The sequence below is a fragment of the Rhinolophus ferrumequinum genome, chromosome 15 (assembly GCF_004115265.2).
Source record: "Rhinolophus ferrumequinum isolate MPI-CBG mRhiFer1 chromosome 15, mRhiFer1_v1.p, whole genome shotgun sequence".
Classification (NCBI taxonomy): domain Eukaryota; kingdom Metazoa; phylum Chordata; class Mammalia; order Chiroptera; family Rhinolophidae; genus Rhinolophus; species Rhinolophus ferrumequinum.
In genome coordinates this window covers 33,388,162-33,403,552 of record NC_046298.1, presented here as the reverse complement: position 1 = coordinate 33,403,552, position 15,391 = coordinate 33,388,162, and the positions used below count along the sequence as shown (strand labels likewise).

The following is a 15,391-nucleotide window of genomic DNA, read 5'->3' as shown; positions in this document are numbered from 1 at the left end:
GTGTGAGCTTCGTGGCTGCTTTAAGAAAGACTCCAGATATCGGGGAGCTGTCGGCATGTGGGCATGTCTGGGAAGGCTGGGCCTTGGAGACGCGTTAGGGAGTGTTGGTTTTGTCCTGCTGGTGCCAGGAGCTAGAGTCCCCTGGCTTCCCTCGTAGCTCTGAGTCCTGTGAGGGCGGCTGCTACTTCCTGGCTGCAGGCAAGGAGCTGCACCACAGTGAAAGACCCAGTTCAGAGGAAGCTGGTCCAGCCTGGCTCTGTCATTCACTGGCTGAGTGGCCTTGGCTTCTGATCTGTGAAGACCTTTCCAAGCACAGCCCCTCCTCATGAGCAGACGACGATGGGACCTCCCTCCACTGTGGGCTCCTCCTCTAAGTGCGGGGTGAGGGGTGGGGGACAGCGCTTTGCCTAGCTCGAGAGCTGATGGCATCCCACTTTTGGGGATCTGAGATGAGGGGAGGGGAAGCGTGATTTCTAGCAAAGCCAGCTTCCCCCTCAGCCACTTCTCAGAAGGCTGGGGCTTCATGGTTCTGGAGGTTTCAAAGCTGATTTAAGAGGGGAGAAAGCCCCGTGGCCTGCTTATGCAGGACAGGGCCTGCCCCTCTTCACCTTCGTCATGAGCTGCCCAGACCTCTGCCCTCCTCGGCAGGACTGTGTCAGTAAGCCGGCCTGGGGCCTCTGCGTTCTGCTCTCCTAGGAATTGGGAGTGGCCAAGATGGGCTTACAGGCGAGGTTGGCACCTCCATGGTGGCACGGGGCCTGGCCCAGAAAGGCCAGTGAGCTTTGCGGCCCTAGAGACACCACAGTCACAGGCTGGAAATGCCCCTTGGAAATGACCCCGGATAGAATTCCAGAGCTCAGAAGTGGCTCTGCCCTGGAAGGATAATACTGAAATTCATGAGTGTTTTTTTCTAGAGGAGGGAAGAGGAATTGTGGGGAGATGAGCAAAGGGCACTTGAGCATAATCATCAAGTTTCATTCAGTAAAATGTACCCTGGCTGAGAATTGTGTGAGACAGCCAGCCAGTACCAGGAGGAGTGGGACTGGATGTGTAATACTTTCTGTGCTTCTCTGCATCTAAAAAACTTTTGAAAATGAAGAAAAGGAAAGTGCATGTTAGGTGAGCTGGTCAAAGAGCTTTTGTACAAAGGGGAAACTGAGGCCCACCTCCGGCCTGCTGGAGCCCAGGGTTTAGCCTGGGGAGGCCACCGGCCATCTTGCTAGGCCCATGCTAGTCATCGCCTTGGCTACTCAGAACAGTGTGGTCCAGGTCCCTGTTCCAGGGGCTGGTTTCCTGGGGGTGGGGCCAGGCCGGTTGTTATGAGCAGACTGTGTTGATTTTTCCCTTGGTCACTTCATGAGCTTGTTGAATTTACAGAGAATGTGTGGGGCCCCTGGCACCCTGTCTGTCCCCAGCCCCGCAGCCACACACCTGTCCAAAGCAGCCAGCTGGGCCTGGACCTCAGAGACAGGTAGGCCAGCCTGGTGTTCACAGAGCAGAACCTCGAAACCCAGCTGAATCAGTCATGGTTTCCCAGAGAAACAGAACCAACAGGATACAGATAGATATGACATCTTACATAAGGTATATGTACACCCATATATATTTATGCATCTGTGTGTACATATATATACACACAAGACACAGAGGAGATTTATTTTAAGAAATCGGCAAGTCTGAAATTCGCAGGGCAGCCCAGCAGGCTGGCAATTCAGGCTAAAGTTGGTGTTGCAATCTCTAGACCAAATTCCACAGGGCAGCGCCTGGAGAATTCCTTTTTCCTCAGGGGGCCTCTGTCTTTGTTCTTAAGCCTTTCATCCGATTGGCTGTGACTCACTCTGAGAGGGTCATCTGCTTTACTCAGAGCTGACTGATTCAAATGTTAATCCCAACCAAAACATACCTTCACAGCAAACACAGACGGGTGTTTGACTAAACTGGGCGCCCAAGTTGACGCGTACAATGAACCACCGCACCCACGCTGCTCCGTTACAACCTGCAAGTCTAGTAAGAAAACACAAACTGTGAGCTGATTTGCACGTGACGTCTCTGGCCACACCTCCAAGCTCTCAGGCAAGTCCCCTGACCCCATGCCTTCATCCAGAAAGGAGATAGCTATCAGGTTCTCCAAGGACACTGGGTGTCACCTGTCATCTGGTCCTCACACTGGTTCTGCAAGGTTCTCATTCAGTTACACATTTGTAAGGTGCCTCCTGGGGACAGGTGCTATGCCGAGGGGAGCCTACGCGGGGGAGCACGATCGTCATAAGGCAAATGTTACAAGGGGAAACCTCGACACAGGGCAGGCAGCCTGAATCTCCTGATGAAATACGCAGAGGATAATAGCCCCTTTCCTAACACCCAGACACCCTCACCACCCAGCTCCCTCATCCCTGGGAAGGTCAAGGTTCTGAAGGGGCCTGCAGTTCCCCTCCCCCACCTGGCCAGGCAGCTCCCAGGAGCCAGTGACCCCGCCCCCACCTGCCAGCAGGAAGTGGCCAGGTGGCATTCCTCCCTAAGGGCCTTAAAGAGCAGGGCCAGCCTGTGACCAGGCTCTGAGGCCATTTGCACCAGTCAGATCAGATAGGCCAAGGGACTTGGGGTGTCTGCTAGGGGCCTGCTGAGTCACAGGGTGGGCCTGGGTCAGTGCCCCAACCTCATGTCCTGTGCCCAGAGCTGCCTTGGGTGGACCCCCCACTTTGGGAAGGTGGCACTGAGCCCAAGGGGTGGCCACTGGAAGCGGTAAGCAGCCCAGAAGCTCTTTGGAAGCCCCTGTTGCCTCTGGGCCCAGCTGCTGTGGGCCATCCTTAAAGTGGGCATGTCTCCACTCGGGGAGGCAGGACTTGTAAGACGGCAGCAGACAGAGCCCAAAGGACAGGTGCCCTCCATCATGTAACCAGAACAGCAGGTCTTTATCCCTCAAGGAGAAGTGCAGGTCACACTGTCGGGTTAGACACCCATCAAAAGATAGGTTGTGGCAAGTATAAGGTTGGCACTAAAGTAATTGCGGTTTAAAAGGTTAAAAATTATTGCCAAAACCGCAGTTACTGTCGCACCAACCTAACAGATTGTGATGAATAATCATGTTGCTTGTTCCTTCTGACTTAGAAGAATTACGCACCTGTGTCCTTAGTTCCCGAGTGCAGGTTCTCGGTCGGCAGGGCACATTGGCATCCCGTGTGTGGGGCTGGGGGGTGGGTGTGTTACAACACTGACTGCAGGGCCCACCTCTGAAGGTCTGGCAAGCCTGAGCATCTGCATTGCCACCAAATCCCCAGGTGATACTAACGGTGAGGCCTGGGGTCCCCACTTTGAGAACCACAGCTCTATGGAGTGGGTTATGCTAAATTTGGTCACAGTAAAGAACTTGATGGGAAAACGTGGTGGCCTCCTGGCTAAAGGGGACTTTGGGAAGGTCCCGTTTCCTGTGATGGAGACCCGGGTATTATGTGTGGCCCAGGTGTGTGCCACAGCAAGTCTCGCCTTGCCGTCCTCCCTCTGTCCTCCGAGTCCCCTGAGAGCTCCCAGCGCATTTCCACCCTAGGGCACTGGATGTTGCTTTGTGGGCTCCCCAGCTGGGGCCCCTTCTCTTCAAGTTACAGGGTCTATGGCCATACCTGACATGCAACAGGCTGGTCCGTGTGTGTGTGTGTGTGTGTGTGTGTGTGTGTGTTATTTGAGGGCTTGCGACAGATGTGGATCTGTGTCCTAACTCACAGCCCGTGCTCTCCCGCCTTGTGACCCAGCTCACGGCTCTGGCTGTGGGTGCTGTCGTGGAAGCTCTGTCATCTTCTCTCGTCCTCTGTCCCACGTGTAGAGGAGGGAGGTGTCCGCCCTCGCCCCGGAGCCAGAGCAGCTCTGAGAAGGGCTGTCAAGGGCAGTCAGTACGGAGTGGGTTCTGTCTGTGTGAGAGGATTTGGGTGGCCCAGGCTCGAGGACAAGGTGCGAGGCTTGGATGAGAGGCCTGTGTCCTAGTTCAGGAGAGCCCCCGGGCCGCGTGGCCTCATCATGTCCATTATTTCAGGTGCCGATGGTGGTGCCACCTCTGTGGGAACCCCCACACTGGGGGAAGGGGCCACCCCTGTAGGAACCCAATCAGCAATTAGCCTGGAACCCAGGGGTAGGGGTGGGTGTGGGAGTGGCTCCAGGTCATAGAGCGGCTTTGCGTCTTTGTTTACCCAGAGCATCACGCCAATCTCTTTCTGTGCTAATCAGCGTGGTCCCAGAGGCCTCTGGGCTCCCGGGGTCAGGGAAATAGTGTGAGGGGACTCTCCAGACCCACGTCCTCTGCACACTCCAGAAACCAGGAAGTGGCTGCGCCCTCTTCCGTTTTACAGTGACCGCATTCCTGAAGCCAGCGTGCGTCTCCCCTCATCCTCACCCCGCTCTCAAGAGAGTCCCCTCCTAGCCCCCTCCATGGGCCCATTCCCCACGTGTGTCTATCAGTAAAGCCTCACAGTCACCTGGGAAGACAGGGCCAGAACTGCTGTCCCCACTTTCTAGATGAGAGAAAGAGGGTCATGGAGGAGAAGCAGCCACTTGCGTGTGGTCTGCGGCCACCTCTCCTCAGGGCCAGGCCTTTCCCGGCCTTCTCGGCCTCTTGCACAGAGGAGCTGCTTGCATGCTCACCCACCCTGGCCACCAGCAAGGCCCTGCTCTCGAGGAGCTGCTCCCTGCAGCGGTCTCATCCCAGGCAAGCATGTTGGCCACCAGCTCACCAGCTGGACACCAGGCACATCTGAATCATAACCTGGCACTGCAGGCCTCGCCGGGTCCGACCCCCGAGCTGCTGTCCTATCACCACGGCTGTTTCTGGCTGTGCCCCCGCTAGATGGGCGTCCTCTGTCACAAGACGCTCTGGCAAATGGTATAACAGGAGCACTTTGCTGGCACAGAGCTCAGGGTCAGGCATGGCAGCGCTCATAAGGGTGCAGTGAGGACCCTGTGTGGCCTGGTGAGAGTCACCACATGGCAGGGGCTGCCCTGCGTGGGCTGGGGGTACAGTTCAGCTGGGGGGGGGGTCCTGCCTGTCCCTGGGTAGTGTTGGTGGTAGGGAGTGACCTGAGGATCAGGCTGGAGCCCTGCCCGAGGCTGACCCACTTGGAGAGGTGGAGGGCGCCAGCTATGCTGGCCTTAGGGACCCCATGACATAGGCTGACTGTCATCCACTCACTGTGGCCCTTTGTGCAGGCCCCAGTTGTGGCCCCTTCCTGAGGGGGAAGAGGGAGTTGCCACATCACAGCCCGTGCAGAGGTGGGGCCCCCCACACATCAAGGCCCCAGGTCCATAAACTGCTCCCTTCCTGCAGCCCTGCCCTCCCCTCTGTTTACCTGTGTCAGCTGCAGAGATGTCCAGGCAGATAAGAGCCTGCTCTCCTCCCACCCTGGCAGTTAGGGGTCTCCACCCTGCAGAGTACAGACCGCACCCCTGCCCTGGAATCCGGCTGTGGCCGGGTGGTTAGTGCTGACCCCCTTCAGGGGAGCTGAGCACGTACCTAACAAATATGTGCTCTTCTGCAATGGGCTGCAGTCAGGGTCATCCCTGTTTTCTGGGGACACTGGCAGTGGGGAGGGTCCTAGGAGAGGAGGGCAGGTCTGATGTGAGGGGAATATTTCACTGGCAGGGAAGGGGGTGCTCCCGGCTGTGCTGGGGGGTGTCTTCACTGATGGCTGAGCACTGGGGGGTGGGGGAGGCAGTATAAACAGGCCTGAGGAGTACAAAGTGCCCCTCCTTGCTCATCTGTGCACAGAGTGCCCCCTGCCCACTGTAGGGTGTTGGGAGGCCTGTAGATGGTCATCGAGGCCAGGTCGCCTGTGCCCCCAAGGAGCTGCTCTTGTCAGTATGCGTCACCCCAGCTTGGGCTCCCTCACATGAGGCAGCACTGGTGGTTGAGAGCTGGGATGCAGATGTTCAGATCCCCACTGCTCTACCTGCTGTCATCTCGGGAGCTGTCTCCTCACAGCCTTGGTCTGCTCATCTGTGAAATGGGCATAGTGGTATCAGCCTGGCTTGTGTGGCAGTCTCATGGGCGATGCCTGTGGTGTTGTTGATGGTGAGCTATTGGGACCCCCAAGACTTGGTTCAGTCCCCCTCCCCCATTTTGGGGGCTATCTAGGCTTCTTGGCAGCTGTCCTGCAAAGTGTAGGCCTATTGATGTCTGTCGGGCCCCTGGATACCCTGTGGGCCACCCGTACTCCCTAGGCAGGTAGCCCCCCTCCTACCACCCATGCCGTCCCTTTGTCCCCTGCACTGTCACCTGTCTGCAGCTGCCCACCCCCAACCCCTTAAACAGGTGGTTCATCAATAGCCTGGGGCTCAGTGTGGCTGGGAGGTGGCATTCTGCTGGTGTTCTCCAAACCTGTGGGGAGTGAGCAGGTCTGTGGTGGGCCTGTGGCTGCCTCGTGCCTCTTGTGGGGTTTCTCTGTGCCCCGCTCACAGCAGCCACCACGCCCCCCTAGGCCCTCGGCACTCACCATGGCTTCACAGAGCAGGTGCAGGGAGGGGGCCTGGTTGTCCTCAACAGGTCAGGTGAACCATTAAACTGGTGTTCTGGTCGCCATACTAATTAACCCGGACATCGTGCTAGTTAAACCTGTGCCACGGCACCCAGGGTTCATGGCTGGGCTCCAAGTAGGTGTCCCTTGGCTGTCGAGGGCCCTTCCCTCTGCCCAGGCCTCCCCTTCACCCGTGTTGCCTCTTTGACCCTCGTCTTCTGTTGTCTTCAGGCAGACAGACCCATTTTCTACCACAGGCCTCAGTCTTCTGTGAGACGGAAGGGATTCCTGTGAAGGTCTGAGTTTTTAGACCTTTGTAAACTGAAGTGCTATAGAAACCATTTCTCTCCTTTCACGAGGGGTGTGCATTAGACGCTGTCCTTGTTTCTCTCAACTTTCCTTTTCCTTTGGAGCTGGGCGAGGAGGTGGCCACATGGTCGTACCCTTGCGACTGCCCAAGGTGCTGTAGGAGCAAAGCCCCTGAGAATGCCAGTGTGTGGCCAGTGCCATAGTTGCCAAGGGGATAGAGAGGCCCTGGCCACTCATGAGGGTGGGCTTCCAGGGTGGTGGGTGCTGCAGGTGGGACAGGGTCTTGGGTGGGCATGTGCTGCAGAATGTGTCATGGAGGGTGATGAGTAGGAGGCGGGTGATTAGAGGGGCAGATGGCTGAAGTGCCAGGTGTTTCAGGAAGACTAACAGGCTTTGCTCAGGCTGTGGGCATGACAGGTGAGGGAGGGTATGAACCAGCCAGGCCCCCTTAGCTCCCCTTCCCACCCTCCACATTCTCTGTGCCGTTCAAGGGTCCCTGCGTGCCCGGAGATCTGAGGTGCCAGGCGCACTGCCCATGCTAACCCTGACGGTAGTTCTTGTCCTGACGGGTGGGGGGATGCCCGGCTGCCTAGGCCAACCTCGCCAGCTTTCCTCTTCCAGAAAGTTAGGCTTGATCGAAGCCCTGGGTCACCTCTGGGCCTGAGTCTGGCTTCGGTTTTTGCCCCCTGCCTTGGGGGGCATGGCAGGTGTGACCACCTGAGTGCTGTGGGAGCCACTGTGGGAGTGTAAGGCCTAGTTCCCCGGGCAGTTACCTTCCAGTGGAGGGTAGGGGACAGCCAGTCACTGCTGGGCACCCCCTCTGCCATGTCTCCCTTCCCGCTTCCTCTTATCCTTGCCCCGCCTGCCTGCTGGCAGAAGCTAGCAGGGAAGTGTTTATGGGTTTCTCCTCCAAGCCAAATAAGGCAGACTATTCGGGAGATGCAGCAGGCTGGGGGAGGGGCTGGGGCTGGGAGCAGGACCCCCGCCCCTTGAAGCTGCCTGACCTGGCAGCTGTCCTCTGGGAATCCTGGCTCTCTTGTCCCTGGGCCCTGCCTGGCCTCTGAGGAGCCTTGCCCAGCTGATACCACAAGGCAGGCCCACAAGGTGTCTGCCTGGTCAGGAGACTCCGGGTCCAGATATTCTGCTGCCATGGCTCAAATGACTCCTGTCCTTCCCAGCCTCCAGCCCCTTCTGTGAAAGGAGAGCCTGGGATATGCGACCCAACCCCCTGCTGTGGTATGTTTCCTCCAGTCTCCCTTTTTCCTCCTGATCAGTCCTCCTGGTCATGATTCTAGTAACACATGAGAATGTTCTCCTTGTAAAAATGGAAACCTTTCAGATAGAGCCGAGGACCCTTCTGTACAGGTGAGCATTGACGTCAGCTTGGTGTTGATCTTTCTGGGCCTTTTTATACGTCTATGTACACAACTCGTGTTGGTGTTTTACTTTTAATCTTACGCAAGAGGAATTGTAGTGTGCATATATGGGTGGCCATGGTATGGTCCAGCAGTGTCTTAGGCATTGGTCCACGTTCGTTCTCTCCTACCATGTGCCAGGCACTGTTTCAACTGCAGCCTCTGATGGGTGGTAGTTATGATCCCTTCCACTTAACAGCCGAGGCAACTGAGGCACAGAGAGGCCCCCATCTCCTGCAGAGCTGGGTGGAACCACCAGATTGCAGGCTCCAGCCCTATGTTACAGATGGGGGACTAAGGCCCAGAGGAAAGCTAGGACAAGTTTCCTGGTTCCTGGCAAGGGCTCTGTGCCACGGAACCATATTCTTCCAGAACTTCCTCCTAACGACTTAGCCCTTGGCCATCAGCCCTTTTCTCTTCGGCCCAGCAGGCTGGCCCAGGCCCTTGGAGCCTCGCCCTAGCAGGAGCACAGTGGAAAGAGGAAGAAATAGCTGTGTGATAGGCCCAGCCCTGAGATCTGGGCCCCGCCCCCTCCGTCTGCCCCTCTTGACTCCATTTCCTCCATGTGCGGAGGCCCTGGCCACCACTGGGAGGGGTCTGGTTGTCCCCCCACCAGGGCGGGAGGGTGAGCGGCTCTGCCCCAGCCCTGGTTTCCTATGTTGGTCCTGCTGCCCACCAGCTACCCACTCTGACTTGCTAATCCTGGACCAACCCTTCCTGCCTATTTGTCAGCAGTCTGTCCTCTGGGCCAGTTTGGCAGCCCCTGCACACTGACCTAAGGGTGACCCTCATTCCCCTGCCTTCTGAACTCAGGGCCACCTAGACCCACACCATTTCCCGGGGAGGCGGTATCAGCCCCAGTCCCTGGGACTCCCTCAGTTTCCTCACCTGCAAAGTAGAGGTAATGATATGCCCCTGGCAGGTCCGCAGGAACAGTGATGGTAATACTAATAGTGATGGCCACAGGGTGTCCACCACCTGCCCAGGCCTCCCCTCCTCTCCCTGGGACCCTGGCAGTTTTAGCCATCTCTCCCCGGGTACTGTCCTACCCTGTGGGTTGCAGGGCAGTGTGATGTCGTGCGCAGGCTGCTGGCTCTGTTTCCTGCAATCTCCCTGCAAATGGCGCTAAACAGACCTGCCTCCGAGGGCTGCTGTGAAGACCCTGTGAGCTGCCATGCGTGGGGTGCCTGCCCTCTGTGCCGCGTGATTTGTCCCGCTTCGTCGATGGGGAAACCAAGGCTCAGAGCAGGCAGTCCTTGCTGGAGTTCCCTCAGGAAGGAGGGGGCGGGGCAGATCCAAGCGATTCCAGGGCCTGGCAGTCTCCTTGCCGCGGAGGCATAGGCTAGCCTCTGGGGGATGTGTCCCAGGAGCTGCGTGGGACCTGGGGTCTTGGTCTCGGGTGTTTGGTGTTCCCTCGGCAGATCCCCGTCTCCCTGCGACTGTGGCTGTGGCGTCCAGCCCTCTGCGTGGAATGTCCTAGCTGAGTGGTCCCGGATGCGTGTGACTTTCATCACTGTCCCTTTTCGCCTTCCCTTCCTGACCTGGCAGCAGCGGAGGCTCAGGGCAGTCTGTCCTGTTTGCGGGCCTCAGTTTCCTCATCTGCAGGATCTGATGTGCTGGGTGAGGGGCTGGGAGGGGTTAAGTTTGTGCTGGTGGGGATGAGGGAGCTCTTTCCTGCCCAGCTTGGCTTTCTCACTCCCCCCACCCTCATCCTATTGTTCCTGGCTCAGGAAAAAGCATATTTCCCCCATGAGGTAACCATCCTGGCCACTGGCAGCTCCTGATGGGGAGGTGGGAGTTGTCTGGGCAGGGCAGCCCTGTTCCCCCTTCTCTGATGTGTTTGGTCCCTACCTCCTCCCGGGCTGAGTTCTTCCTTCTCTGCTGGAGCCTGGGGCTGACCAAAACCTCCTTCGGCCTTCGCTGAGTCAGCCAGAGCAATGCCACCTCGTCGAGCGGTCTGATGCCCTGGGCCTCCTCGGCATGCATAGTCACTGTGGGGCCATGTTCATGGCCTTAGACCAGCAGCCCTGATGGACAGACTCGGAGTTTTCTGAAAGCCCTGGATGTGGAGCCAGGAGTCTGGACCTAAAGGCCTGGCTGTACCACCCATCACAGAAGCCCTCCCCTCTGAGAACCTCTGTTTCCTCATCTGAACAATAGGGGAGCGCAAGAGTTGGCCCAGGTTCTGCTATTGAGGCCAGTTTGCCTTTGCTCCCGGGCTAGCCCGAGGTCACTCTTGCTCTGCTGGCTGGCCTCTCACCCCGTCTCCAGTTCTTGATGACAAGGGGAGGTCGACATGGTAGGAACATAACCCAGCCCCTACTTTTTGCCTGACCCCTGGGCTGCCCTGCTGGGCCTGGAAGCCAGTAGCCTATCTTTTCCAGCTCACATCCCCTGGACCGCCATCCAGAGCTGTCCCAAGCGCCACCGACATGCCCAGTGCCAGCTTGCTGGCAGTGCAGATGGCAGAAGATAGAGTCAGGGAGACCAGCCAGGGCTGGGCGAACTGGCAGGCTCCAGTGGGGCAGGAAGGCTTGGGCAGGCTGCGCTCCAGGACATCCTGGGATTAGGAGAGCTAGAGCCTCAGTTTCCTCATCTATGTGGGTGGAGACGCTCACCTCCCAGGGCACTCACTGCCTTTCTCTAACTGTTGGATGTGTCCCCTGCGCCTTGACAGTGTCTTCTCCTGGGTCAGCTGTGTGGTAAATGAACGAATGAATGAGTAATGAATGAATGAATGAGTGACTCTGTAGGGGGGCGTTGTTATCCATTCCAGGGCAGGTCTTATGCTGGGCTATGGCTCCCATGGACCCTTCCCAGGGTGGGGCAGCAGCCCGTGCAGTCTGTTCCAAAGTGCTCCCCTCTGACCCTGCTCCCTCTCTCTGAGTCTTCATCTCCCATTTCCGGCTTTTGGGCTTTTGGCCGACAGAGCTTCTCTGAGTTTCTTTTCTTCCTGCTCAGCCTGGGGGTGGGGAGAGGATGGGCGAGGGCTGGCCCCTTGCTTACCTCATGGCTCCACTGGTAGCAACAGACCTGACTCGGGCCAACCCCTTCCCTTCAGGCTCTGGTTTCTGAAATCTTCACTGAGTTTATTTGTTCATTTTGGTCAAATACACATGGCATAAAATTTACCACCTTAACCATTTTTCAGTGCATGGCTCAGTGACATTAAGTATACTTCTCAATATTGAGCAATCGTCACCATCATCCATCCACAGGACTTTCTCATCAACCTAAACTGAAACGGCATCCATTAAACACTGACTCTGCGTTCCCCCGTCTCAGCCTTGGGGTCCCTTACAGAGCCAGGCCGGGGAGCCTGTAGGAGCTGTGTGGAGGTGAGAACCTGTCCCTCCTCAAAACTGTGCCTCTGCCTCCAGGAGCTTCCCTGGTGCCTACTCCATGTTAGATGCCCTGTCATGGGCTTTTGAACGCCATCCCTGGTGCACGTATCCTTGTTCAGTGTCTAGTGTCCCTGGCAGATGAGAACATGAGTGTCTGAGGGCAGGGACCTGCAGAATAGGTCTTCAGGGGAAAGTTACTCCGATGATGGGTGGGTGGGTGGATGGATGGATGGATGGATGGGTAGATGGATGGAAGGTAGGTGGGTGGGTAGATGGATGGATGGACAGATGGCTGGCTGGCTGGAGAAGCTCTCACCAGGCTGCTATAAAAGGGGAGGGTGCCACCTCTCTGGGGCTAGGGCTGGGGCTGGCACTGTGGTGGGGAGAGAGGCAGAGCCCAGTGGTCTGAAAAGTGCAGTTCTGGAAAACAAAGGAACTTTAGAAGCCTTCTTTGCCATAAGTGCATTTCCCTTCTGCTGCTTGGGCCGGATCAGATTGATTTTTTTTTTTTAATGAAAATGTATAATTGTTGTAAAACTTTCGATTTAGAGTTGAGCTGATCGCTATAACTAGTGTGGGTAATGGAAGGAGGAGGCATCTTAAGTTTTGGGCCGGCTCCCTGGGGAGTGGGAGCATGCTACAGTGTCCAGAAAGGAAGGCGGGTGACCCGGAGCTCGGAATCGCAGCACCAGCCGTGTGGTTCTTTGGGGTTCCCATGTTGCTGAGGTGATAGAGGTTTAGTTAGAGGGTTGGTGGGAAGGGACTGAAGCCCTGCGCTAGGCACCTCACATCTGTGATTAGGGATTAACTCTCCTGGTGACCTTCGGGCAGGTAGTTTTAATGCCACTGTACAGATGTGGAAACAGGCTTGGAGGGCACCCTGACCACAGGGGCTACAAGACTGGGGATGAGAGTTGGCCTCGCTCTGTGGGCGGCAGCTGTCTCCCGGCTTAGCAGCTCTGTTGCGGCAGCTCTGGCTCCTCTTGGAACCATCTCCGCTCACTTCCTCTGAGATGCCTGAGCTCCTGGTTTGGGCGAGAGACTGTCCCAGGGCCTTTGGTGAAGGTGGAGGTGGAGGTGGGAGGGGCGCGTGAGCCAGCCTGTGTTCCCTCTAGTAGACATCCTGGGGTCCCACGTCCTGGCAAGGATGGGGGACAGGCAGAGGTCTGGACAACCCCCCCACACCACACCACTGGTGACCAGGGGCTTGGGCGTTGGGGGAGGGTGTCAAGTGTCAGCGGGGTGCTGCTGGGGTCTCAGTGGTCTGAGTTCTGTGAGGAGGAGTTCCTCCTTTGTCCTGGCCTCTGAAGTGGGACCACTGAGGGAGTCCAGCTATGGCCTCTCCCGATTGCAGGGGCCCCAAGCGCCAAACCTTCTTTCTAGCACAGGAGGGAATGCCATCGTCACTAGCTAGTGACTGGCAGCAAACTGTGCTTCCTCTGCAGCAGCACCTGCCCTCAGCATGTTTCAGATGCCTTTGTCTCTGGAAGAAACTGGGAAGGTCATTGTGATCAGAGGCCATGGGGCCGGCAGGGCTCGGGGTCATGCCCCCAAGGGGATCCCCATACTTGGAAGGCGTGGGAGGGGTGCAAAAGTGTCTTCCAGACAAATGCTGCCTGTTGATGTTGTCCCCAGAGGCCTGTGACTCTGGGCCATTCTGTTCCCAGAGGAGATGACCTGGACCTGGCTTATTTTTAGCACGCCCCACCTGGCCCTGTTGCCTCTCCCAGGAGACATGGTCTGTGTAGCCACGTCCACAGCCAAGCTCCAGACAGTCTCAGCCCTGGTGGTCCAGACAGCTCCTAGGGATAGGTCTGAGTCATGACCAGGCTCATGGCTTGCATTTGGGGGTCTGAGGGGCAGAGAGTGGAGGCAGGACAACAGGCTCCCCTCTCAGCAGACAGCTTCTGGAGCTGGCTTTTATCCCATGGTCTCAGTGGAAGGAGAGGAGTCAGGTCCCTCTGCTCATAGACGTCTGGGTTGTGGGGCTGCGCTGTCCAGGAGGGCACAGATTCATGGTGGGCGCTGTTGCCTGCCGAGTCCTGTGCTGTCATCCTGGGCCTGGATGGGCAGGGCTGGGGTCAACCTGGGCCACCTTGCTAGTGGCGGCGATTGAGCAGCGGGGTGGGAAGAGGTGGCTCCAGTCCTGGGGGCCTCGCCAGTGGTGCCCACGTGCTACTGCCCCCCTTGGACAGCATGCAGTGCCTCTCGGGCACCTCAGGAAAGGCTAAGTGGGTTCCCAGTTCCTGTGATGAGATCTGCATCAAACATGTAGCATCTCCATGTCATCTTCTGATAACACAGTTCCTGGGGGACAAGTGAGGTCCCCCAGCCACCCTGCTGTACTTTGTGGAGATAGCGTCAAACAGGGTGAGACTCTGGAAAGTACCCACAGGGTGGAAAGACATGTTGTTGAGTTAATAAGAGGAAAGGCAGGAACAAGCTGCTGACACAGAGTCAGAGGCAGGAGCCAGGCCAAATGCTCCGTGCTGGGCAGTTCCACTCAGCGTGACGTGTGGGGTCCTGGGGAAGGCATAGCCACAGGGGCGGGGCTGCTGCAAAGGTGGCATGTCTGGGGACACAGTGTGGCCGTGGCTGTGTGCAGGTGGCATGTAGCATGCTGTCTGGACTGAGTGACAGGTGACATGTCACGTGCTGAGCACCATGGCTCCCCCATGCAGGGAGGTAGGCACCCTTGCAGGCATGACAAGCACAGTGTGGGAGGATGCTTTCCTGGGGGGCATTGTCCTGGGAGGGTGACGTTCGGGGGATGGTATTCAGAGGGCGAGTCCCAGGGGGGTGATGTGGGGGCGTGGGGTTGGCCATCCCCTGCGTGCAGCCCTGCTAACCATGCGTCTCCCCCTGCAGCCTGCCTCCTCCGCTACAATGCGCTCTCGCTGGTCTACCTGCTATTCCTGCTGCTGCTGCCCTGGTTCGCGGGCCCCTCCCGGCAAAGCATCCAAGGTAAGGGCCGGGCAGTGGCTCCTGCCTGCAGTAGGGGAACTCGGGGCTCCGAGCTCTTTGTCTGCGTGCACCCAGCCCAGGCACCCAGGGGGAGGGAAGCGTTGGGTGCTCCTCAGAAACCCTGGGCAGCGAAGAACTTTGTCCGCGGTTTACCAGTCGTAGGTAAAGGCTGAGCAGTCCCAAGTCTCATTTTCATCATAGACCTCTGCTGATCTCAGAATCTCTTTTCTGACCACATGTTTCAGGGGCATGTTAAAGAAAATGGTGGGGGATTGTTGGATGGATTCCCCTGATCCTGGGGTGACCCCCCACCGTCATGGGCTCAGGCCCCGAGCTGTATGGGCTGGCCAGTCTTCCCACCAGCTCCCAGCTCCCTCTCCCATCCCCTACCCTGCACCATCTCTGCAGCCTCTCTGCCTGGCAAGACTCCAGCCAACCCCTAAGTTCAGTCACCACATTGGCTTTCACTGCCCCCCACCCCATAGAGTCAGGCTCCACCCTGGCCTCGTTTGCTGGCGCTCCATGGGGCCTCGGTTTACCTGTAGCTACCTCGTACTTTGGGTAGTTGGACACACCATGTCTCCATCTAGGTCCTGAGCTCCTGGAGTGTGGGCACTGTCTCAGGTTTCTGTGTCCACCACGCAGACGGATGTAGGAAAGCCCATGAGGGAGGCTATGCCCACAGGAGGGTCTGGACAGTGGGCTCGCAGCGTGGATCCATCTGGGAGGGGCTGGGAGTAGACAGGCCATTGCCTCGTCTCAGGACCCCATGTAGGAGAGGGACAGGGCGAGTGCAGGCAGAGCATAGGCACGTCCCCTGTGGAGGGAGCTGCAGAGGATGACATGGGGACAGATGGCGGAAGGG

General features: G+C 57.7%; 1 protein-coding gene across 3 annotated transcripts in view; it reads left to right on the top strand.

Moving 5' to 3' along the window:
- PIEZO1 (piezo type mechanosensitive ion channel component 1) overlaps positions 1 to 15,391 on the top strand; it is a 64,719-nt gene that overhangs the window by 16,912 nt on the left and 32,416 nt on the right. For all 3 annotated transcript variants that reach the window (XM_033129522.1, XM_033129523.1, XM_033129521.1), the window contains exon 2: positions 14,431 to 14,526. In XM_033129522.1, the coding sequence (XP_032985413.1) occupies positions 14,431 to 14,526 (96 nt within the window). The remainder of the gene's footprint in view (positions 1 to 14,430; positions 14,527 to 15,391) is intronic.